The sequence below is a fragment of the Talpa occidentalis genome, unplaced genomic scaffold (assembly GCF_014898055.3).
Source record: "Talpa occidentalis isolate TD23 unplaced genomic scaffold, MPIMG_talOcc4v2.1 talOcc4.7, whole genome shotgun sequence".
NCBI lineage: Eukaryota > Metazoa > Chordata > Mammalia > Eulipotyphla > Talpidae > Talpa > Talpa occidentalis.
This window is the reverse complement of record NW_023605083.1, coordinates 106,340,175-106,366,947: the sequence shown is the minus strand read 5'-3', so window position 1 is coordinate 106,366,947 and position 26,773 is coordinate 106,340,175. Positions and strand designations below refer to the sequence as shown.

Below are 26,773 nucleotides of genomic sequence, written 5' to 3'. Positions count from 1 at the left end.
CTGGATATACAGTGGCAAGAACAGAAGTCAATTCTTTATTGGATAGAGTAATCTGGGTACAGTTCAGCTAGGTAAATCCTGGGTACAGTGCAGCTAAAGTAAATCCTTAGCCCCTCAGTTCCAAGGAACATGTGTGTTCTGCTGACTTGTCAATCAGGTCCTATTTGGGGCAAAACTTGTCTCTGGATGCATAAAACCTCACAGAATGGAGCCCCTAGTATTATTCCACATGGCCAATGGTCACCATGGGGAAGGTAGAATTAATAAAGCCTTAAGGGTGTGTGAGAGGGCCTCCCTGGTGGCGCAGGCGGTTGAGTGCTGCACTGTGAAGCTGTCTGCAGCCTCTAAAGTGCGGGTTCGATCCTGGCCAGCCGGCAAGAATCCCACATGGCGAAGCAGACCTCTCTTGTCTTCGCCTGCTGCTCCCCTCAGCAGTGTATTTCATCAGTTTGCCTGTTCTGTTCCCCGCTCTGTCTCTGGTTAATCCTCTCACCCTCCCATGCATCTGGCCTGTACTCTGGTTCTTGTATAAAAATAAATCTTTAAAAAAAAAAAAGTGTGTGGGATACAAAGTCATGTCTTAAGAGATTCAAATTGTTAAGGGAGGCAAGGGTATTATTGTTAGAAATCTGGACTCAGGAGACTCCAATCAAACCAAGAAAAAGGAGTGAAGCAGCAGGTTCTTAGAACTACATTCTTGTCTGTTAGTGGGGAAAAAAAGACCTAGGGGTAGAGTGTTTGAGATTCAGTTTTGCCAATCCCTGGAATGAAGTTAGGATGGTCACAGTTAAACAATGTAACTGTGTGTGCTGAGAAGGGAGGCTTGGATTGAAGAAAGCTCTCTAGATGCACTCTTTGCTAGTAGGAACTTAAAATAGCACAACCACTTTGGCAGTTTCTAATAAAGTTAAACATATATTTACTATGACCTAATAATTATACTTTAAGTATTTACTTAACAGAAATGAAACCACATCTACACAAATATTTGTAAATGAATGTTCACAGTGGCATTATTCATAATAGCCCAAACTAAAATAATACCTCAAATGTCCATGAACAGATGAATGAATATAAAAATTCTGGTATAGCCATGAACTGGAATACTACTCAGCAATAAAGATGAATATAACCACAAATCATAGAACTTGGAAGAATCTCAAAAACACTAAGCTGAGCAAAAGAAACCAGACACGAAGTAGTCCATACTGTCTAAACTCATTGCTATGAAATTCACTCAGGCAAAACTAATCTATAGTGATAGAAAGCAGATAATGGTACGCCTAGGGGTGAGGCTGGGGCCTTTGCCTTTGACAGCAAAGGAAGACCTTTTGAGGTTATCAAGATCTCTCTATCATGATTGTGATGGTGGTTACATAGAAGTGCACAACTGTCAGAATGAAATGAACCATACATATGAAACGAGTACATTTATTATATGCAAGTTATATCTTGATAAAGATGATTTTAAACTGTGTACTTCTTTACACATTGGAAATCAATTCATTTATACAACAGATTACTCAAAGCCCTTCTCTTCACTATGACTGCTTGACGTCAGGGTTCATTATAGCTAATACCACAAAGACTATGCAAGGAAAATGAAACAAAATGATACTCAAGCTAGTCAACCTTGTTCCTTGTAGACAGAAAAAATAAATGATGTGCTAGGGCAAGAGAATGATAGTATGGGTACTAATGTTATTCTCTGAATGTTAATTCCATTTTCTACTATAATGAACAGTAATTAAAAACTGGTAAAGCCTGTGTTTTACAAGTTCATGAAAATATGTACACATATCATATATCATACACCTTCTATCACAGGCCATTGAAAACAAACAAATCTGATTCCATATAGTCTGCTCCTTTAGAACCCTATACTTATTTTATGATGCCATATCATACCACAGAGAAACTAATTACCTATCTTCCATCATGCTATAAATTTAAAATTAGAGATCACTTGATACTGTTGTATCCAGAATGTCTGACATACTATATCTGGTCAATAAACATTAAATTAATGGACAAGTCATAAAGTAAACAATTGTTTGATCCCTCCTCGAGTCATGGATTCTTGAATTACATCACATGTGACAGCAGCTGTGAAGTCCCCAAAATGAAGAGCCTAAGGGGGGACCTCTTCCTTCAGGGCTTCCTAAATAGACAGGACCCATGGTAAACGGGTGAAGGCTAGAGGTAGCTCATTCACTCTTTCAGATACTTACTGAGTGCCAATTTTGTGCTAGGCCCTGTACTAAACCCTGAATGAAGGCATCTGTGCCTTTCATGCCCCATGTCACCACTGGCCAGCATGAGGGAAATAGCAGAGCTTTCTAATAAAAGAAAGGAAAAAGAAAGTAGTTATGAAGAACAAACATTTATCAAAAACATTAAAATCTCAAGTGGCCATCTTATTTTTCACAAGACTAGACCTGCCTTGAAGCCATTGTAAAAGTTAATTAAAAACATCCCTGCCCATGGAAAGCTTTGACTGAAAATGTCTTTAAGGTTGTCCTGAAAAACATCAAATGCGGCAAAAATTATTGAATATTCTTTCTCTTGCTCACCCCTCACACTCTTGTGCTCTCTCTCGCTATCTTAACTGTTCACTTCTCATGGGACAGATTTCTCTTGGCCATCTAACTGGGAATCAAAGCACAAAATGAAAGTCTGCTCTGACAACAATTCACACTCAGATTTTTAAAATTCATCTTCAAAATACTAGCAAAAATGTCTTCCCCTTCTCTGTACTCAGATCTAAAAGGACATAGTTAAAAACAAGAGACATAGAATCTCTTCCTGGCACCTCGTGCACAGAACAGACTAAAGCATTTGTCTACACATAATGGAGCAAGTTCATCTTTTAACCAGAAGAAATGCACTTGTCAAGTTCAGGCCAAAGAGTAAAGTAACATCCCAGTTCTTAAAAATACAATAGTAATGGTGAACCAACCTAAAGTAAGTATGACCCAACTATCTAGAAACTAAGGTGGTAAAATCAATTAAAAGGGAATTCTCTATTATCACAGAATTAATCTATTGAGTCATTTTCTAGTTTCTCATTCTCAATTTTTCTAGCTGAAAAATGGGCTAAAGCTTGCAGCTGTACACTTTTATAGACATAAAATAATATGAATACTTTGAAGGAAAGGCAGTGTACATAGATGGAATAACATGATAGGTAAATATGATAAAGTCAATGTTTGATATGACTCAAGCTATAGATTATGTCGAAATTTTCCTTGGTAATATTTCAACAATTCTGTCCCTGCTTGACAATGAATGGTCCAAAGCTGGCTGAGAACAAGAAAGACAAGGCAGCATAGAGAAACTAAACTGCTCAGGTAGTCCAAGGGCCCTAAACTGCAGGGTCACACCTGGAAGCAGGTTCACTTGGCATCTGTTAAGGCTCACAGATATGTGACAAAAGGTTGAGGGTTTCTTAATATCCATGATCAGGAACACAGCTCTATCTCAAAATGCACATGATGTTTTTCAAATTCATGTAACATTTTTAAAGCTAATAGAGACGATAACTCCACTAAATAAACCAATGGAATCTGTGTTGGGTCCTCCACAACAAAGACGAGTGGTTTATCTGTAAGACCAAATCAAAACTCTGAGGGGTGCTGACTACCATACCTGTGCTGTCCTGGGATCAGTCACTTCCTTGTACAGGCTGATGTCCAAGTAATAGCCAGACTCGTTCGTCAGGAAGAGGCGGATGGGAATTGCTTTTCCAGTTGGTGTCAGGCGAATGTTGATTTTCAGTTCTGCCTGGAGGACGCGTAATTTCCACAGCCGACTTCCATAGCGCATTACCATGCTCCGCACAGATTCCTCAATCTGACACAGAAACATCACCAAGCACAAACCTTAAATACCTTGTAACAAGGACCTGTTTTAGGTCTGCCTATCATTGGAAAGGAGAAACAGAAAAAGATGCTGGGTTCTGGAGATGTGCACTCTATGTGATCCTTACAAAAAATGAGTTTCTCCCCAACCCTACTCTTGCTTAGAACAAGTCAGGGACAATTTCATGCTGGTCTCACATTTGAGTGGTCTTCTCAGTTCACAATACCCAAATTTGTGCTGCTCCCTTCCCCTTTCCCAATTATATTAATATTCTATATCAAAGATCTGCAATATCTAAAATTATAAGCCAAGGGATTTAAGAGAAAGCCCTGAATAAGAATAAAATTTCTAGCTAAACAGCTATTAAGTAGCATTTATATGCATAGTAACTATGTTTCATTGCACTTACAGGAACTTAAATCAACATAGCAATTACCACCTCGAGGTTTTTTCCATACAGTTTTATTAAACTTTATAATACATGCCTCTTGGTAAATTGTACAAATTAAAGAAAGGCAATTTGTAGGTGGTGCTAGAAGATTCTCTCTAAACACACTTTTGAAGTTTGGTCAATGCCAGATCTAACTGGGATTTAAGTAGATGGGGCAGATGTTTCCTGCTTTCTCTAAACTTTATACAGTTTTAGAACCATAGTTTTCAGTGCTGGGAGAGTTAGAAAATATCTTAGATGTGATTTCTCCGAATTCACTTTGAAGTGAAATTGTTTTCCAATATGGCGGCAGGAAGCTAGGAACACCACTCGAAGTCGATGTTTTCAACTTCTGTCTCAACTTCTTAGAAAATCTCAAAAGTATCTGAGTCCACACTTCTCTTGCACTGCTCCTGACATACTGCCCTTGAGGTCTGAGAACTTCAGGTCAGAATGGGTTTCACGAAGTGCTATTCCCGCATTTGCTTGTTAACCAAGAGATACAGTCATTCTTTTCTTGAGGAAACAAAAGTCAACATATATACAGGGAATTGACTTCTATTTACCATCAGAAAGGCAGAGTCTGGGCATACAGATGCTTAAGAGCAGAAGCAGAAAGGCTGGTATTAAAAAACTCACTGAGAAATACTAAGTCAAATCTAAAAATATGTATATATGTGTGTGTGTGTGTATATATATATGTATATATATATATATATATATATATATGCATAGAGATGGTACATAGCTACATATGTCCAGGCAATGTTTTAAGTCTGACAGCTGCAGCAGTCCTAGAATACTAAGGAGAACCTTTGCTTGAACTAGATCACGAGAATTGATAGTCACTGAGTAGCCCTGTCACTGGCTTTCCTGATAGACTAAAGCAACAGATAGACAGTTTGAAGTGGTGGTAAAAAAAAAAAAAAAAAAAAAAGAAAAAAACTTATGTCTTAGGTACTGTGAGATTGAAAAGCAAAAGTCCATGCTACAATGGAGATATTGGTTCTCCTCTACGAATTCTACAATATCATGATGGAAGGAGGTTAGAAGTAGTAACCTGTTTTTATTACACCTGGGATAAAAGGTCAAGTACAGAATCACTTTGCTTTCATTTCTTAAATTATATGGAATGCATTTCAGAATAGAGCCTCAGGGAAGAAAACATATAATACATATGAAATAATTCTTTATCAACCTTATTCTCTCCCTATGGAAAAATACTAAAGAGAAATAGGTTAGACACACTGGGAGGGTACATTACCTCCCTAAGGCCACCAGGTAAGTGATATTTAGGGCAAAGAAGCAATAATTTTGTAAATGCCCAACAAAAGCAAATTATTTATTCCAGATGAGAAATCACAGGGAATGATGTAAAACAGGACCATTATCATGGCAAATATCATAAAACAGGTACCAATGCAGGAAGAAAAAGAGGTGTTATGTTTTCATATTGCTTAGGAACAACCAACGGGCCATCATCATCATACTACCTTCAATTCTGAAAGTCTGCATGCTCTCAAACTTCTAACACCACCCCACAAACCCAGTCTTATAGGCATGCTGTAAATGTTAAAGGCCAAAGACTCAACGAAGTGAGAAGAAGCCTGAATGACTCTCCCGTCCTGGGGCTGGTGGGGCTGGGAGGTGCTAAGGGCCACACCTTGGAGGGGTCCATGATGACAGTGGGCACAAAATTGAGGAAGATGTGGTTGCAATCGGTGCGGACGTTTGTGTTGTTGAACGCAACCTCCAGTTCGTCCATCGCTTCCAGGAGCAGCCGCTCCCCTTCATTCTGCAGATATTCAAAGGAAGCTTCCTATGCAGGGAGAAAATCACTATTACCATTAATGCATTTTTTTTTAAGTTCTTTTTTTAAAAAAAGATTTATTTTTATTTATTTATTTATACAAGCATTGGGTATAGTCAGAAGCACGGGAGGGTAAGAGAATTGACCAGAGCCAGAGCGGAGAGGTCTGCACGCCATGTGGGACCCTCACTGGTGGCCGGCGCTGCAGAGGCTGCGGGCAGCTTTGCAGCCCAGCACTCAACCAGGGAGGCCCTTTTAAAGTTCTTTTTAAAAAAAGATTTATTTATGCACACAAGTAGGCCAGAGCTGCAGGGGTGAGAGGATTCACCAGAGACAGAGTGGGGAACAGAACAGGTAGACTGACTGAAATACACTGCTGAGGGGAGCAGCAGGTAAGGCAGGAGAGGTCTGATGCACCATGTGGGTAGCCTCCTGGCCAGGGATTGAATTCGTGCTGCAGTGGCTGTGGATAGCTTCACAGTGTTGAGACTTAATCCCTTGAGCCACCAGGAAGGCTCACCATTAATGCATTTTAAGAGGCAATAAAGAAATGGCTGCTGTCACTGTGTAAGCTGCAGTATGCCACAGCTCACATGGAGCCTGTTGCAAATGTTTACCTTTCTCCCTGGAGTCCCAGCAACCTCAGGCAGCAGGGATAGGTAAGGGTCAGATAAAAAGTTCCTGCTAGCTCTTTTTCCTGTCTCCTAGTGCTCATTTCCTTTCAATATGTGGAAATGCTGAGCAATCCCAGAGTTGTAACCCCAACAGGAATACATCTCACACATGCCAAACAGTTCAAATACTTCAAACCAAGCAGTTTAGAAAGGAAATTTGTTTAGAAGGGAAAAGTTGAAGAGAGATTATGACACGGATGCAGTAAGAACTAATATACTACCAGGTCCCATGCTGTAGAACTCTATAGACAGGTTTACGATGGGGTCATTTTTCTCCTTATCCTCTACTGTCACCTAACTCTCCCTATGACTTTTCTGTTAGGATGCTTTTCTTTTCTCATATGAATGCTACCATACTTCCATCACCAAAACAAATCAAAGTGGGGAAAAAAGACCCTTTGTCACCGGAATATTTACCTCTATGAGATGAAATGACTCAGACTTCCGGCTATTAGAGTGGGATGAAAGAAAACAAAAGCCTTGACTTAAAAAATTAAAACCTTATCTTGAACCATGGCTCTTTTTCTGTTCCTGCCTTCAGAATAACTTCTCTGTTAAAGGACAGCACCCACCTTGGTGACCAGATCAGAATGTCTGATGATTGCACGAACAAAGAACCTGTAGTCTGTCACTTCGGTGCCCACTTCCACCTTGGCCGCCCCAAGATACAGGTGCATCTTGTGATTTGCACATGGAATGGCAGTCAGGTCAAAATTTCTCATCCGGTTCAACTCTAACTGGAAAGCTAGGGCAGGCTCCAGGTGACGGTAGATACGATCCTCCTCAAACTGAGCACAAGAGTTGGAGGAAAAACAGCTCACAAAAAGCAGTTGCAACATTAAATTATAAGTGTATATGTATAAGAGATGCTTAAAAATAGACACATAACCTAGGATATACCAATGAGCAACAAGCAGCTACATACAAGACTAATACTATAGCTGATACAGGATTAGGCCCTCATCTTGACTTCCCAGACTGCCATTATTACACTTTTATAAGTGATGGTGCTTTCCATTAAAAACAAACAAAAACATCAATTCCCTCAGAACTATAGTTTTCAATGTGTTTATTATTAATTTTTGACAATTAACCAATTAATGCTTCACATTAATAACTAATTCCTCTACTAGTGTTTTGGGTTTACCCAACTGATCTCCAGTGCCCATGAGCAGAGCCCATATCCTATCATTTCTGGTACAATACAAAGCACACCGTCAATACTCAACAAATAAACATAATTTTTAAAAATAGAGATATTTGATTGGGGGACATATAGGTACTTCTATATCTTTTTTTTTTTAATGTATCAGTTACTGCATGTACTGTTGAAATTAAATTTTTTCTAGAGTATATGTCAATTGAGTGACACCAGAAAATAAGCTAGTAACAGGAAGATACCAACATGGCCTGAAATTCTGTATTTTAAAATTGAAAATTAAATGCACATAAACAAGACGAGTATAAATGAACTTTCTGTGGGTGACAAAGTGATCCCACTATGTATAGAAGTCCTTTAATACCGCATCACCTGGCTGTCCTAGAGCATAGGGATGATTTTAAAAGTTACCACTTTCTTTGGATCGGTAAATATATTTGACTATTTCCTAAACCAAACTTTTTTTTAGAAGGGAGTCTTCTTCAGTTCTAAGAAACATGTAAGACAAAGGGAAGCACAAGTTCCATTAGAGAAAAAAATGGCCAGAAGAACATATGGCAAAGATAAGCTACTCATAGGATTTTTTTTTTTTTTTTTTGGATCTGTCTAAAAAAATAGTTCATTTTTAAAAAAAAAATAAAAGAGGGAAAGAATCAGTTCTTACCTTATCCCTTGCTCGGAAGGTGAAAAATTTAGGGAATTCTCTCTGTGTTAAAGAAGATAGGAAAATGTGTCAGTCCTTCACAGATATGGCTCTTTGGGGATAAACACATAGTACAGAAACAGTCAAGCATCTAGAAGACAGTTTCCTAGAAAGCACGCTCCTAACCTAAGCTTAGCCCAGGGAATAGGAATGATCCTCTGGGTAACCAGCACTTTGACCCCACTTCCAAATTTGAGAATCACCACACTATTAACCTAACTTCAAAAGCCACCCCTTCCCTAGGGGAAGGAAATACTATTTTTTATCAACAAGTCAAAAAAAAAAATCCTCCTGGATGTTGCTCTTGCCACAACCTAGCAAATAAAACCAATATACCCTATGCTGCAGCCATTACAATAGTAGTTACTGACTGATTTCCCAAGTTTCTCCTTAAGAAACTCTTAAAATGTAAACTAGCCAGACAGCCTAGAATCCCCAATCCGTGTTTTTTCCACATTCACTTTCAAGTCAATAATTTCAAGGGTCTGAAAAACAATAACATCTCAAGACAAAGAAAAATACAAGGAGATACTCTGGTCACTACCACTATACGTAAAGGAAGTAGTGAACTTGTAATCATTAGGTCTTACTGCTCTTTTGCAGGGCATTACACAAGAAAGCAACCAATTTACTAGAACCTTATCAATTAACAAAGATGAATTCAATTAGCAGAGTCCATTAGTTTCTGAAATTTAACTTATTAACACCAAATACCCCTGTTTCTCGGATGGGAAGCTCTACTGGCAGTGCTGGAATCAAGTCATTACTATCTGCCTCTATGGGAGGTTTCATTAGGCATCTTCTTCATTATGAGTACAATATAATCAAACACTTACTGGTTCAAGGCAGAGACCAGGACTTGCTGCCTAAATATCCCTCAATAAGCCTCAGAAACCATGAAGGAAATACAAACTGAAAGGCTGTAAGTGGCAGGTGCTGGCACATCTTGTCCATGTGTTGCTCTCAACAACCTCTTGAGGTAGACATTATGACCTGACCTCATCATGCAGCTGAAGAAGCCTGTCCGAGTGATTCCCTCCCAAGGATCACAGAGCCAGGATGTGAACTGGGGTCTCTCTCATGCTAGAGCCCATGCCCTTTTGTTTCTACCACTCTACCTCTCAAGAACAGGATACCACCCTTCTATTCTTGTTAAAATCCAAATTCCTTATTTAGAGGGCTTCCCTTTAATGAGACAGAAGGCAGAAATAAAGACTTTAAAGGAAAAAGGCAAAAAAAAAAACCCTCAAAACACCCTAAAAAGCTGGGGTTCTTAAATTTACTGAGAACTTCTCAAATACTTTCCCAAAGGTATTGTCTTCCCTCACCCTACCTAAAGTTTTTAGGTTAATAAATCTTTTTACATTTTCTGTGGCACTTTAACTGTACAGCTGTGTTTAACAGGTTTCTAAGGAGCTTGTTTAGCAAGCCAGGAAGCCCCCTATCCAGGCATGGGTCTTTAAAAAGGCCTCTGAAAGCAGACTTTACACCACACGGATTGCTCACTGATGATGTTTCTGTTCTAAATAATTCTCTAATTCCCCTGAATGATAGTGAAGAACGTGGGGCTGACTTCAAGGGGAAGCAGGAAGATATTGAGCTGAGTTGTCAGTAGATTTCATGCTCATGGCTTTACACGGTCTAGTTTGGGTTTTATTCTTGAGAGTAAGGGCTTTCAGAGCATTAGCTGAAAGTAACACAAGTCAAAAACAGGAAGACTAATAAAATCCTTCCATGGAACTTTCTGAAAGAAAAACTAAGGAAAGTGATAATACAATTTTTTAAGTAACACTCCTTTACTCTGCCATAACAATTAATTAACCAAGTCATTATTTAGCACACACTAATTCAAGTGTGTACAGTTCCAGGATCAAAATCATTTTCCTTCAAAAACACAAAAATAACAACCAAAAAATGCTTTCTTTACCACTAAACCAATTAAGAAAATTTGTAGCAGCCAAGGGGCATAAAAAGCAAACAATTTGAATGGAAATACCTTTACTACAAATAATGAAAGAAACTAATTCTTGGCAGAGGTGGGCAAAACTACCAATCAGAAAAACCACTTTCATTAAGGTTAGTTAAGAAAAGGTGTTATGATATGATGTTAGCAAAATTCTTTTTTTAAACTTCTGAGTAAATTTTTAGCTCCACAGTAATGTCTTGATTTAAGTATGAAGCATTCAGAAAAGGAGATGTCAAGCATTCAGAATAGTGGGAAAGCAGGATTAATGAGCAATTCTTTGGGCAATATGGAAGTCGAATACTTTTATAGAAATTAATTTTTTTGCCATTCAAAATTCACAGAAACACAAAAAAGAAGAAATCCAAAAGTTTGATCCTATAGTTTTAGTAAATTTCTTCATCCGACCTCATCCACATACTGTCAGTTTTTCCACTAACAGCATTCGTGCTTACTCCATCACTAATGTAATTGCTTTCCAGGCATTCTACTAGTGTTATGGGCAAATATCATAATTGAATGTACACAAAGAAAATCCCTCTTAGCGTTCTGGTACCCAAAAACAAAAGAACGCAACATTTCTCAGGAAGAAATTATACCCCTGCTGTGTTCTAATCAACCAACCATCATCAAGACAATCAAAATAATTTGCCTAAATTAGCCAATCAAGACACCCTGCAAATCAGAGAATGTGAAAACCTGCAACAGAAAACATCATAGCTGATTATGATACTAATAATCGTGTTAAAAACCTAATGAGATGAAGAAATTGGAAGCTTGCTGGTGCAATTCTCTTTTACCTCAACATGCTGAGAACTAATTATATAGACTGTAATTAAAACAAAAACCCAAACCTTCTGAAAAGCTAATAGTTGGTCTACTAGCAAAAAGAACTACCAATTTTTTCCAGCTTTATTGAGATATATAATTGACAAATCGATAAATTTTTTAATGAATGAACTACTAGCCATAACTGTTTTTGATAGTGGGTTCCTCTGTCAAGTCCAGATAATCCAAAACATTTAATTTTAACATGGGAGTCACTCCCATTAGATCAGTAAACAACTATCTCCTCTGTGATTTATTACATAACTTTAAAAATCTTACAGCTAAGAAACAAAGGAAACTTAACAGATGCAAAACTGATTTAGAATCTCACCAGCGTTTTTAGATCTGATTTTCTTGCTTAGGTCACAAAGGATATGAAGAAACCCTGAAAATCCTCATTTTGTTAGCCTTAATAAATTTTTTTTTTGAAAAAAATGTGGAAAGCTTCAAGAAGTATAATACTTATATCTCAATTCAGCAGCACTTCTGCCGCATTTTTTGGAATCTAAAATGTGAGTGGAATGAACAGGCTTAACATTACATAAAAACGGAGAGCTGCAGCTTTTAGGGCTACAGAAAGCCAGAGACTTTTGCTTTCAAGACTTCAATATGTTTTTAAATATAAAGGTGATATTTACAAAGATGGACTTACTTTTTCTCAAACTTTCTGTTTAAATATTAATGCTAAGCAGTTATTCAAGTCCCATTATGGGTACTTGATTTAATTAGATGGTTATGGAAACAGACTCAACACCAAGCTTCCTTAATGCTGATGAGTATCGCCAGCTCAGAAGAACAGTCTCCATGTAGTCAAGACATTACAGTGGACAGCTCTCTGGGGACTGTAGTGATTAAATGACGATGTTTTGGAAAAGCGTACAGACTTCACTGGCATCTGAATAAACACCCAACAATATACACACTCTCTAGGAACCTCTACTCTGGCCCTCATTTGCCTCTCTCTGGTTCTGAAGCAGCCGGAGAGAAGACCATGCAACAGCACAGCTGCTTCATCCACACCTGCTAATGCTGTTCTTGAACCAGACTCAGTAACCTTCCTCCTCTCCTTGCCCCCTCATGTGCACATTCTCTCTTCTATTCAATAATATAGGGATTTCACAGGGTAGAACAGGGGAGGCTGCATACATCACAGTGGATTACCAGGAAGCCAGAGAGATCAAGGGATTCATCTCTAACACTCCCAGAAAGCTTCCTCTTTTTCACACTACACTAACTATGGGGCAAGCACACGTTAGACGACATGACAGAGGCTAAGCATCATTCATGAATGGCAAGCTACCACCAGCAGAGGAACTCACTGCAGCGCCATGATAGTGAGCCCCGGATTTGTACAACTCCTGCCAAGGCTTCCTGGCAATTGCAGAGCATGGTTAGAGTTCAGTAATAGCTGCCCTTGCCCCCTGCGTAACTACTAATCATTTCTAAGGGGTCCAACACCAAAACACCCCAACTCCTCTGCCATTCAATTCTTCAGAGCAAATCTATTGTATACATAAACCTTAATGTTCTCTACATCCTAAAGCAACCTTTCCTAACTCATGACAAATCAAGTCACATGATAATTCAACTGATTTTCCACTTGATGCCACTATAAATAGCAACTGGATCATGATTCCTGGGGAAGACTCACTGTCCAGCTCATTTCCTGACAGATTTTGCTTATCCATGTCCCTGCTGAACCTAAACCCGAAATATTAGACTAACAGGGAAAAGAAACATTTGAAAGTTGTAGATATACCCTAGGACATGACAACGATTCAGAGATAAGAAAGGGGTTGTTTTATATGTGTAAAACATTCAAAATTTAGTGGCGCATTTTACCAAGGAATGTTTATCATAGGAATGAGTCAGTGCCCTGAAAGAATGCCTTCTAAAGACTTCATGTGAGAAATCAGGAAAAACAATGCGACAAATTCAGTATTATTCCCCGGAATAATATATTATTCCAAAGTCAGTGAAGAAAGAAAAATCACCTTAATGCTTAAGAATCTAGCCCAATACTCTTCCCAAATCCAGGACCTGGCTCTGGCATGTCTTCCTTATTCTGATCAGCATCTACCAGCCCATAGTATTTATTCATGGGCTCTCATAGTCTATCGCCACATATCAATTTTATTCTTTAAGCTCCTGATTTTTTTTCCTAAAGCCCCGGGGTTCTCTTTAAGCTCCTCATACTTCTCCACTGCCTCCAGTTTCCTATCTAAAGTTATTGATTGATATGTATCTGCACTCTGCTTGATTTCTTGACATCAATAACACAGGGGAGTTGTGCAGGCCACAACATTTCCTAAAGCATTTCAGAAAATCTGAGCTCTTTAGCTTGCAGGGTAGGTGCTCTTGTTTCTCTATAGACTAAACCAACAAGGTGTACTGTGAGAAGGAAAACAAAATGTCAAGTGCTAGAGACCTAATAAATAAAAGGGCAATAAAAGCAATCACACATAGGTCCTTGAGTTTAGAAAGTCCTTTCCAGAATCCCAAATGTTTTCTTCATTATTGCAAATAAGCAGGGCTTGAAAACTAATATAATTATCTTAATTGTTAAAAAAAACAATAAAAAATAAAATTCTTACCAGGAAAACTAAGACTTCCTAATAGCCACTGGAATCTTACTTAGTGACATTAGGATCAATTTTTAAAGAAATACTTTGACTATACCCAGTCATTCTAGAGAATAACCTCTTGATCTCAAATTGAGTTTTTGGCCGTACTGCTATCATCATACTAGGTATGAGCTTACTTGTATACCATAGTTCAGATGCCAGGTTATTAATTTTCTTTTCAATAAAATTTTTAACCTCATAAATGTTAACAGTTAATTCAGTTAAATGGAAGAACAAGCAACTTCATACCTAATTTTTATTTATCTCCTGTTCTAGAATTAACATAAGACAAAAAAAACTAATTTGGGCTCTGTTCAGGCATTTAAAATAATAAATGATTGTTTTTAAAAACTGAGAATTCTCAGTAACAGAACTTGAATGCATCCTTAGTAGAAACTGATACCCTAAAAGTGCAATAGGCAGTTCTTCATTATTGATTCACTCTGTGCACAAAAAAAATTACGAGTTAGCTCCTGCTTCTACCTTATTTATCTGGATAAATGCATATGCTCATTCTTAACTATTTCTCAGAGAGAAATTGAGACTTCATTATAGGGTAAAAAAGCCTTTTAGCTTGAACACTATAAAGAATTGATTGCTCTTTGTAATACTTCCTAAACGAAGAGGGACTGGGCATCAAGCCAGTCCTTCTAAACAACCCACATATATTCAGTATTTAAATAATCAATGGCAAAAATAAATAAATAATCAATGGCAAACAAATAAAACAGTAAATAATCTTTCATTACAGTTTCTTTTACTTACATGAAATCTTTGATCCACCTCACAGTTGACCTGTTTTCTGAAATCCTTTCAAATGAAAGAAAGGAAGGAAAAACAGCAGAAGCTGGCAATTAGTATGAAAATTAAAAACAAAATGAGTAAAAAGTGATTATTAAGCTGTTTTTTAAATTAAATTTATAGAAAAACAGTTATTTCTCTGAACAAATTCTACAAAAAAGCACATGATTGTAATTTCATTTTTTAATTTTAGAAGTTCTAACAGAAGCATTATGAAATATTAGAGAGTATAATTCACATACCTTTTGTGCCACCAGGAAAGTAAGTCGCCGTATGCCATGTTCAACCAGAGTAGCTTTCTGGGAACCAACATGTAAAACAGAAGATAGATGAGTTCTCCACTCATCCTAAATTTTACCCCATTCAGTCTTCGTAAGTCTGATTGGGCTAAGCACCCTTTCTGGATATCTGTATCTTGGTTCAGTGCCTTCTAACTTACAAATAAACAAATCTCAACTTGGCTTCTGGGACTAAATCCTATGGAATAGGTTATATTAGTCTAGACAAAATTTAAAGGGGAAATTGAGGAAAAGAGAAAGAGTCATATGAGGTCACCAAAAGCCCTAAGAAAGGACTCATTCACATCAAAATAGACCTTAATATAATTTCTGCTTATAGAAATTACACTGGTGGGCATGTATTCAAATATGCAGATTAATACTGTTAATACAAGATAAATGAAGCCAAGCAGCGGGAAAGGAAGAAATTTCAATAAAACAGAAAACTCAGGTCCTAAATTGTTGTTTAGATTACAACTATTAACTATCATCAGATACAGCATTCACAGAATTCAGCCTGACAAATCTTGACCTTCTCAGTTCTTCTATAACATTTCCCCCTTACTTTACATAAAGGTATTTTTTAAAAAAGATTCTCTTTAAAAATTGTTAAAAGCAGTGCTTAACAGGCTTTTAAAAAGATACTGGTTATTAATATCACCACTTGGCATAGGTAAGCAGGATATTAGAAGTCAACAGAGCAACAGTCTCAAGACAGCCTCTTATATGAGTCTTGGGCCTTTGGATCTAAGCTTCCTCTATCCTATACTGCTCACTTATCTCAAAAGACAGAGACAAACAGACTAATCAACTGTATAAAACACATACTTTCAAGGGTCTCTAACAAAGTGGGCCTACACGACATCAAACAGAAAAGCAAATCCACCAGTCGATGACCAAAGAAAATATATAAATAAAAAAAGTAGAAAAAAATATGTGGACTCTCGCAATCTAGATCCTAGTATTTAGTTTGATCAAATTCCTTGCTATAACTTGAACCAAGAGATATGTTCATAAGCCAGTTCTTAACCTTCACAGCACTATATATTTAAAAAGTTTTAAGACCAAATTGGTTGCCCTTATAAACAAATGTATTCCTGGCCATTTTTTCCTATTTCTCCATTTCTACTGTGGCATTGCTTAGCAGCATCAGCATTCACACGCAACAGCATAAGCAAAAGATAACTGGATGAATAAATTTTCTAATAATAAAGTCCCAGATCAAATGTAAATAAATTTTGGTTTCAGCACATTTAAAAATGACCTGTGCAGACGTCATATCCATTACTATAAATAACCAAGTAGTGATATCACAATAAGAAAAATCTCTGATAGAAGAAAGGGGTGGGGTGGTGTTGGGTTCTCAGTCTCTCATTGTATCCAGGTACAGAAACATTTCTTCTGACAACAACAAAGAATTCCACTACAGCCAAGTCCTTCAAAGACAAGCATCAATAGCTATGTCCTGGCAAGGGAAGAAAATAACTTTAATAATGCCATGATTTAAAATCAAAATTGTTATTGCTTTTAAAATTCCACAAGTGGCTGACAATAACAGCAGAGCAACAGGATTCTGATTACATTGTAATAATGCGGGTCTCACAGCAAGTCCACAGCTATTACCCAGCGATTAGGCGTCAGCACCTGGAGAAACTCCATTTACACTGACTGCTTCAATCTCCTCCACAAGTCATTTACAAATATATGATCCTAATTTCTATGAGAGAAAAAAAGACATGCTGGGACTAGAAGATTATTTGGACAATTTGGACCAACCTATTTGATAGTTTAATGTGTGCTTTAAAAAAAAAAACTTTTTTCTTAACTGCTAGAAGCATGATCACAAAGTGAAAAACAAAACGAGTTATCACTTCAGCTTTTTTTTTAAATTGCTTTTTTCTTTTCTTTTATATATATATATATTTTTTATAATAAGAAGGTGAAAATGCCAAATGCCCTGGATAACCAAAGCACCTGATGCAGTTAATGGCTTCTCTGCTCCTGAAATGTTGGCATCCACCTACCCTTACACTTCCGAACAGCCTTAGGCTTTCTCTGTGCCTCAGTTTACAAGTCCAGTAAAGAAAAAAGGTCATTCTTATTGCCAAATGATGTTACAAACATATGTAGTGAAACTGAGGAAACTGACTCTTTAAACCTACATGTAATGACATACAACACTTAGATCTGAGGGTAATAAAAATAAAGACAATCAAAATAATCAAATATAGGCAATGAGTGTCTTGAAACTTGGGAAGAAACATTCATAGAGTTCATGAAGTAGCAGCAGCAGCAGCCACACACATGAGGATTCCAACTAAGGTTACCTAGTTCACTGGTCTCAGGGTCATCTGATGTAGTCACTAGTCAAGTGCAAGAAGGAAAGTAAATTTCTAAAGAGAAATTTTCAGGTGGGCCCCCCATCCCTTCACTTTTCTTGAAGTGCCTTTTCTTCATGTTGGCTACTGCAATCCTGCAGTCAGTTTATGCACTGTGAGAGCACCATGGAGTAAATACTTACATTCACATTAATCGCCAAGTTACAATTTTTTCCTGAGTACCATTAGCATTACATGAAGTGAATGCCTATAGTAATAATTACATATACTGCTGAATTAATTTTAAAAAATTAGTTTCGTCTCTATAGCCAGCACTAGAAGTGTTTTTCCTTCAGAGAAAACACTTAGCTCTTATCATTAAGGGCAGTTGAAGATGGGAGCTTTGGCATCTATCATGATGAAACATAACTGCAGGTTATGATTTTGAGCATGCCCACCTGTACCCCAAACTATACGATAAGCATCTTCGGGGTTATGAATGTATAATTTACTGAAGCACCTAGACCTGTGTCCCCTAGAGCTTATCAAAACCTCAAATTCTAGTCTTTGTATTACTACTACCAGTTGACAATCAGAGGGCCTTAAGATCTCTGAGTCTGAGCCTTTTCACACATGTACAATTGGAATAATTCCTGACTAACCCCATGGGATCATGGTAAGGCACAAATAAAAAAATTTACATGCAAGCTTTTTATAAGTAAAAAGTATTGTTATTGCTAATAATTACAGGTTACTGATTAGAAATTCAAAGGAAAAAGATACATTTTAGTTACAGCTATTAAGAAAAGTCCTCATTATAAAAGAGGATAAATTTGAGACAGTTCTTAAAATAAGCAGGATTTAGAAAAGAAGAAAGGAATAAAGGGAGAGAGGAGGGAGGGAGAACGGGAGGGGAAAATAGTCCCAGCAAGGGGGAGCAGAAGAGACAAGGAGATGAGACAATAAAGATTTGGGTCTTTTTACAGAACAGCAAAGGCTGGACTGCTGGCCCTCATCACCACACTGCAGTCCCTTCACACTAGACATCAAGGTAAGGAGGTACCCTGAAGGAAGAGAGACTCATTTTTGAGTGGGAGAATTACAATGTGTTGTGGCAAACCTGTAGGCTGGTAAGGTAGGGGGGCTGGGAAGCCTGGGAGGCAACAGAGGGCCCCCCTTCAACCCTCCGAAAATCTTTGCTCTTTCTCTGGGTGCTCTCTGGCTTTCTCTCGTAATCTCACTTCTTTTGCAGTCACTCATCCTCTCATAGCTGTCCTCCTGCAGCCCTCCGTCTCTGAGTGACGCTACCCTTATAGCCCTCACTTCTAGGTTCAGGTGTGCACACTTACGCATGCTCACACCCATGCCCCTGGTGTTCACAATCAGGCACACGTGCCCTGAATACACTCTCCCAAGAGCCCCCTGCATTAACTGCACGTGATAGCCATAGACACTATTGGCATAAAAAGCCTGATTAATCCCATTCTGCTCAGCACCACAAAATTAAATGTCCCAAAAGAAGGCATTTTGGACATTTAATTTTGTGGTGCTGAGCAGAATGGGATCTGTCTGGAGGGGGAGAATGAAGGCAGATAGGTAGTTCACAAGTAAACCTGTTGCAGTGTCTTGGTGTGAAGTAGTAAGGGTTTAAACTAGAGAGATGGCAATGGGAATTTAAAAATTGAAAAGGAGAAAAAAAGGGTGTGAGTCCATTAAAAAAAAACTAACAGGCCTTGGCAACTAGCCATATAAAAATAAATATGTACATGTGGGTAGAGAGGCAGAATAACAACAGCAAGGAAGAAGTCAGTGATGGCTGAATGATTGGGGTTAAATGGTTTGGCTATGTGGGTTTTCTTATTTTTGTTTTATTTGGGGGAGGTTGTTGGGGAGGGAAATGGGGTAATTTAGATTTTAACTATGGAGTTTGACACATCAGATATCCAAGTGACCCAAGATTGGAAGGAGGATGGAAATATGACTAATATTTTCAAGGGAGAGGTAGGAAGGACATATGGAAAGCTTGGGTACAGACATGAAATTTAGTCACTAAAAGCAAATATTCAGCAGTTGAATGTAAGTTTAAGACTGGAAAAGTTTAGAAACACAACTTCCCTTCCTTAAAACATTTATTCATTATGTGTTATTAAGTCACCTTAGAATTGTATCCCTACAGGCAGAACTATGCAAAAGATAAAGTCATTATCAGTGATAGGCCTTACAAGTAGCAACTGATAAATGGCTAGACAGACAAAATATGCAGCCAGCAGCAAAGGGGCCACTACCAGTTTCCACCCAATTGAGGACTTACATTTTGCTGAGTAAACTCTCTGAACATAGCTGCCAGCCTGTCATCCTCAATATCACCATCAGTCTTGATAGCCACATTTAGAATGTGAATTGGTTCATCTCTAGGAACCTGTAACCCAGGAATATAAGATATTAGGAACCAGCTAATCCAGAGACAGAGAGAAGTTACAGTACTTGGTAGAATACCTGAAAAAGAGCTGAACTTCACAAGACATTTTGGTGTGCCCATTTGTAGTGAATAAGCAAATTGAAACCACTTCCCACCAGCCATAATAAAGACTAAAGAAAGTAGAAGATCTAACTTTTACAAAATAAAGCAGCAGATAATTAGCTAGAATGGCTCCAAATCTTGAGTTGACATGAACCCGAAGCACATCAATTATCTCAACTTTTCCACCAATAAAATGGAAACAAAACCATCTGCTATATCTCTTCACAGAATGTAAAGAAAAATGAGTGAAGTATACCATCTGAACATATTTCCACATAACATATTTTCTGAAAATTTGTCAAACAATGGAAGTGTCAAACCATGAGAAAATATCCTGGTAGGAGGAAAAAAAAACCAACAGAACAATTTGCTTACTGAGAAACGAAAAGAAGGGATTTATAAAAGGACAAAGTTTTAAAAAAAAGTTTATATTTTCTGCTATTTGAAGCCACCATTCCCTGAAGAAAGCAAGTAACCAGGCACCATACATAAAAATTAAAGCAACCAAATTTCAAGAATTTAAAATGTTATTTAGAAACCCCAGGGCAGCTGCAATGGATAAAGCTGAACTCATTCTACCCTATGGATTCTAAGATTAGTAGGTTTTTTTCAGGTTAGAACTTATATTCCACTGGTTCCCAAAAATACTTTGATGAGGTATACAAAATTAAATAATATAGAATAGGGTAAAAGATGAATTCTCCCCTATCCAAGTTCCAAAGCCAGAAAGATAGTGTATAGTACAAGCCCCGTGTCTGAAAGAACAAAGCAGCCTCCCAAAGGGGACACTATACCTTATCTTCATCATATAGAGATGTGTGACCTGCCTCAGGGAATGTGGGGCTTTGGGGTGGGGAGTCACAGAAGCAACCCATCACTTCATCAAAGATCCTGAAAAATACCAGAGAAACACCCACCATGAAAACCAAAGTGGCAGAAAACCTAAGTGGCAGGAAACTAACACTTCCATTACCAGCTCACTCTGAAAGAATGATTTGTCCTAGCCTGTGCTCAATTGTCGAGTGAATAGAATCACCAGTGGCTAGAGGTGACATGCAAAATTTCAGCAAGTGGCAGAAATTAGGAGGATGGATTGTTTAAACTTTAATAAACCATATATATTTTTTTCTTTTTTAAAAAAGAATGATCTAAAGCTTTTTTGTTGGGGTTTTTTTTTTTTTCATATGTAAGATATGGGCACTGCTGTCATCATCGGTCTTAAAGTAACAGAAAGAGCCTGGGACTGGAGCAGTGACAGACCAATGTAATTACCCCTCCCCCTAGGGTAATGCATCAGTATACATCAAGAGATAGATGCTGAATGCATTTAATCAAAAGATGTATCGTCTCTGGTGGGGCTCACTCTAGTGTTGTGTTTAATTTCTCCTGACATTTCACTCATCACAGAGCAGACAGCTTCTTCTGTGAGCTCCTAAGGAAAAGATGGTTTTTGTTTGTTTCTTTTTTCTGACCAGGCTCATATAACAAGTAGAGGCTTGTAGAGTCTGAATGAGAGGTGGAAATGGAAGGACATATACCTCTCTGAGAGTGTACACCACGAGTAAGAATGACTACATCTTCTTAACTGGCTCAAGGCTATTCTGTGGATCTTTACTCACTGGGCAGAAATCAAAGACCTCAAAGCAGAAATGCCTATGCTCCCCTCATACAGACACCGTTTTGTTTTGTCTTACCTGACAAAATCTTCAAAAGTCCGAAAAGAGACCATGCCACCCATCCGCTGGCATGGCGGGGTGAATGAGTTGTCCAGCAGCACATCGCTGACACTCGCTACGTGCGTCATGCCATAGTGGTTGAGGTTGGAGGAGAAGGACATTCTAAATGACAATTCAATAAAGTTCATTAGACTAAATGGGTAGGAGCTAGGATTGAGAGAGTAACAGTAGGTAAAAGGAGTTAAGAAAAAACTCTAAAGTATGGTCAGGTTGCAGAGCAGATCTGGTTTTTTTAACCCACCATGGAAAAGACTGTCTTTTTGACTCTCATTAACCTTCTCATTGGAATTTCCTTAGCCCAAATTAAATTTTCACTGTCCCCAAATTTCTCCAAATGAAAAAGTAAGGACTGTCTACAATTTCATGGCAATTTTAATACAATGACTTTAATGATATATGCAATAAATGGATAGTATGTAAGGGTTAAAAACCATCCTGCATCCTCCCCTTCCCTTTCCCTCTTTTGAAAAAAGGAAGCAAGCCAAGTGAGTTGTAATATGACACACTAAAGGCAATTTTCACTAGGAATTATAATAGATTAAGTATTTACAGAGAGATATACATGCATGTACAACAACAACTAAGTCATTTGGAATGGTTTAGTAAATCATTATAAACAACATTATTATATGGAAACAAGTTGCAGTCTATAAAAGGAATTTTAAGGAGGTATTTACTTTTTCCTATAACAGGCTGATTAGAATAGCAGTTACTAGGATTATAGCTCCTCCCTTTTTGAAAGAGGTATTTTTTTCAACCCCAAATTGCAAATTTATTTTTTATATTTAAACACATCTATACAAAGTAAATACATGTTTATCAAAGGCCCTTAAAGATTCCCAGCAAGATACAAAAGGGCAGAGCACGGGTCTCAAAGTGTGTGTAAGCATCACAAGCAGGGGCTAAATGGAGATGCTCAAAGAGAACCAAACTGATTTGTTCAATCTAAAAACAGAATGAATCTGCACATTCCTTGATGTACCTCAGCAATATGTGCAGATAAATAATACTATAAAGCGCTCTGAATCCCAGCCATCAGGACAGCCTGTTGGGAAGGACCAAACTCAAGGGAGCCCCCATGTCTGGCTTGACAAGTACCGGCATCCTCATCTGAAGCAAATTCAGAGAGAGGTGATAGCACCTGAACACCAGGGTGTTGCTCAAAATGCCCTTAAAGTGCCCCACCTATGGTGCAGCAGGGAGAAGAGAACCAGCAACGTGAACTTGAGATCCAGGCACATGCTGTGCTCTATTGCTATAAAAAGCAATGGAACTTTCTTATAGGATGGAAGTGCTGCTCACACAAACTATAGAGATTGATGCTCTTGGTTTTTACTCCTTTAGCAAATGAAGATTACGAAAAAGGTTCTTTATCTTTTGACAGTACTGGAGAACAGAAAGGCAGAGGGGGAGAGGAAACCACTGATACTATGGATGAAACAAACAAATGAAACACACATCAAGCAAGTCTTACACAAGGTACCCACTAGAAACTGGGTTCAGAGTTATAGGAACTCAGAAATGCTATCATCACCCTCTTTTCTAGGATTACCAGGTAATATTTACTAAAGGAGCAAGTTTGTGAGGCATTAAATCTTTTCCACCTGCCTGGCATTAGACAGGAAAAGATAAAAGGGTTCCAGATAACATTTACGGGAACACTCTTCAAAAAGCAAATGGGCTGTGTATATGGCAAACATGGGGTTAAAGATCTTTTTCACTCAACTGAACCCATAGGAAATATCCACTACTCAGTTACTCTCACTAATGTGCCCATGGGCCAGGACAGCGAAAGGCAAGCAGGACGAACCAAGTCCACTCTCCAAGAGCAGACAGGAAGATCAAACAAATGCTCTCTCTATCTTGTTGCCATCCAAACTGAACTCTAAAAGCTTTAGTCAGTTTTGATAACAATATGTAAAGGGAACGGGACAAAATAAATCCTATAAATTTTTCAATGTACAATAGATCATTTACAAAGAGTTTGCCACTGATTATTACTACTGTGTTAGTGTTTTTGTTGACTGAATTCCAATCAGAATTGTTATCCTCTCAAACTTGCATTGTGTTGCCTTGCTTGGCTCAGGAGTAGGAAGAACTGAAAAAACTAAAATATTGTTTTTGTTATATTGGCCTGGAAAGCTCTTCACAGGGCTATACACATCAAAACTTAAATATACTTTCCCAAGGTTAATGTTATTATAGGTCTTAAATAAAATTTGACTTCATATCATTATAACACTTTAACACCTTAGAAAAATAGCTAAAAAGCTGATAAAACATGAGATCAGCTATTCTGCATTTGCATTCCTCTAAAAGGACAGCAAATTAAAGAAACTAAAAATGGAAAAAAACTGTGAACAAATTGTCCATGATACAAGTGATCTTATGGATTTCTTCTCTGAAAGCGCCAATGTAAACAGAGAACTTAGCAAAAGAAGATGTTTCCAGCAAAGCTGAACATCAGGCTGACAACTCCCCTATTATACACAGCTAGATGGTGGTTTTCCATACTGAGGTTTCTCAAGTATTGCTTTTTGAATAGCTGAAGAAAAGCTGAAGACATGTTTTCCAAACAGAAAGAATAATTTTCTATGTCCAAAGGGGGGCTCAGGACTCCATAGCAAAAAATAACATGAGTTTGTCAAGTATAGTGTTATTTTTCCCCTGATTTCACTATCTAAGTTACCAATAGGGTACTTTTAATTAAAAAGAAACTAAACATACGGTACCTGTTTAGCGTGGGGATGTTCCCTCTGTAATTAAACAACCACAGTTAGTCACTGATAGGTTAGTGAAAGCCATAATAAAAGAATTGTCAGAGCAGATACAGACCAGTTGTGAGGAGCTCCGATTTGGCAGCTCTGGCATTCAGCAGACATAATTAAGTGCTCATGACCCTTCAACCCCCAGGTTGCTTCCAAAGAGGCATGCCTTCTGACCTACCTCACCACTGCAGCTGTTGATGGAAAGGGTCGAAATGTATTTACCATGGATTTTTTTTTATTGCTCCATTACAAAAAAATAATGCATAGTAGTGATAAAACAAAGGCTCATGAAAATTTATTTTAGCATTATGATATGGTATATTATCTTAAACTTCAATATGAACTGTAACTCTTGACAAGATTCTTAGACAATCTTCCTTCTTATTCCTGTTTTACTAAAAGTGTAAGGGGGGGGGGTGGAAAAGTTAATTTCACAACCTCTCCCTCCCACATTAATTGTTTTTCTAGAATGTGTGATGGAACCACAAACTCTCCTCCAAAGAAAAAAATCTAGTAACCTGAGCTCCCAGCTACCTTATTAAAAATTCTCTTTAAACATACTCTTCTGCCCACTGACAGGATTTGGAGGGAGGTAGTGGTGGCGCTGTAAACGGGTGGCACTCCGCACTCTAGGAGCTTAGAGGAACTGAAAGTCAAGCAGGAATGTAATGATAAGTGATTCTGTGATTAGAGTGGTATGATTTGTTAGAATTAATACTTTTAAATAAATGAGTTTAGGATAATGACTTTTTTAAGTTTCTGTAAGCTTAAAAAACCTAGGTTTCTCATAAATAAAACCTTACATAAATTTGGCTAGCTCTAGAATTTCCTGATAAACAATGTGCCAAAAATAGGAAAAGAAAGATTAGGATAAGAATGGAAACTGCAAGGCAAGCCTGCATTCTTGATGGTCGTTGCCACCAAGCCTTTTTTAAAAAATCCGATGTCAGTTATTTCCTGAACTGAAAACAAAAACAAAAACCCTGTATTTTCAATGTTAAAAGGGCAAAGTTATACTTACCACCCACCACTTAGGAGTACTGTAAAGGGGTTGATTGGTTGATATCTTAACCTTCTAACATTCTTTTATCAGCATTTAATCATTGTTGGGGTTTTCTGGCACACAGGAGACTTAATGGGCAGAACATAGTGGGTGGTGCTGATGATATGTGGGAAGGAGGAGAGAGGGAGGAAAATGATGCACTTTCCATGGCAGTGAAAGGAGCAGAATAGACTGAGCTGGCCATATAAATAAAAAGCTGTGACATATCGCTGCACACAAACTGTATACCTCGTGTGATTTGTGAGTAGCAATGCTCTTTGCATCAAACCTGTATCACAGAGTGAATTCATAAGGCAGCAAGAACAACCTCAGAGTACAAAAAAATGCATCTTTGCTGTTTGGATTCTCTGAGTCTCTCACTCAGGGGAATGGGTTTCATTTCACAAGAGATCCTTACTTATAATGCAGTTGCCTTCATCAACAAACAAAAACCATGCATACATTCTAGAACAGAAGGAGATGGACCTAAGCAAAAAACTATAGGTGTTAGTGAGGATATAGGAAAGAAAGTTTTCGTCCTATAAGATACAAAGGATTCCAAAAAAGGGCCACCTGCACATAGTCTCAGTTCAGAGAGAAGACTCCTATAACTAAAGCAATCTCAGGCTCCATCCATTCAGGTATCTGAAATGTAGAAACTGGTATAATCTCCCTCAACTGTTAACCAATTTCTTAAACTAATAAAATGGCCTCACTGCTTCTGTAGCTATACTCTAATTCCTAAGGGAGTATTCACAGGATAAGGGCCAGGTTTTCAGTAGAAAAGGGCCTGAATTGAAAAGAACACCACCAATAAAAAGCTAGCCCTTCTCCATCAGCAATTCTCAAGCTCTCATAGGGAGCCCCCTGCTGCTTTGTGATAGGAATTGTGCACTATCTACACAGTATGGGGTAAGAATAAAAACTCCCAACATCTCTAGTTTTTGATGGAATGGCCCCAAATCCATCATGTAAGAGGTAAGTTTAGAGGCAGTTTATCTTCTTTGGTAGAATAAGAATCGGTGAGACTGTAGGGGAGATAGATGAGCAGGGAAGGAAGAATAAACTATTACGAGGTAAATACTTAGCCGTGTCCAGAGTGACCATTTATGTATTTTTTTAGCCTATGCAAGAGCTACTTCATCAGTTTAACAATATGACCAGTGTGGCATAATATATACTACTGTAACACACTAGATACCTGGATACATGGCCTGTACAAAAATAAACCAGCAAGGACGAGATTATGTACAAGTC

General features: G+C 38.0%; 1 protein-coding gene across 9 annotated transcripts in view; it reads right to left on the bottom strand.

Moving 5' to 3' along the window:
- The window catches only part of ACACA (acetyl-CoA carboxylase alpha), a 262,049-nt gene that overhangs the window by 84,835 nt on the left and 150,441 nt on the right, over nt 1–26,773 (bottom strand). For 8 of the 9 annotated variants that reach the window (XM_054688839.1, XM_054688841.1, XM_037495224.2 and 5 more), the window contains 10 exons: nt 24,439–24,462; nt 21,665–21,808; nt 20,765–20,861; nt 19,761–19,868; nt 15,096–15,152; nt 14,818–14,862; nt 8,599–8,640; nt 7,348–7,563; nt 5,955–6,110; nt 3,649–3,852 (listed from right to left, as the gene is read on the bottom strand). In XM_054688839.1, the coding sequence (XP_054544814.1) occupies nt 3,649–3,852; nt 5,955–6,110; nt 7,348–7,563; nt 8,599–8,640; nt 14,818–14,862; nt 15,096–15,152; nt 19,761–19,868; nt 20,765–20,861; nt 21,665–21,808; nt 24,439–24,462 (1,093 nt within the window). The remainder of the gene's footprint in view (nt 1–3,648; nt 3,853–5,954; nt 6,111–7,347; nt 7,564–8,598; nt 8,641–14,817; nt 14,863–15,095; nt 15,153–19,760; nt 19,869–20,764; nt 20,862–21,664; nt 21,809–24,438; nt 24,463–26,773) is intronic. The other variant, XM_054688838.1, reaches the window with a different exon arrangement.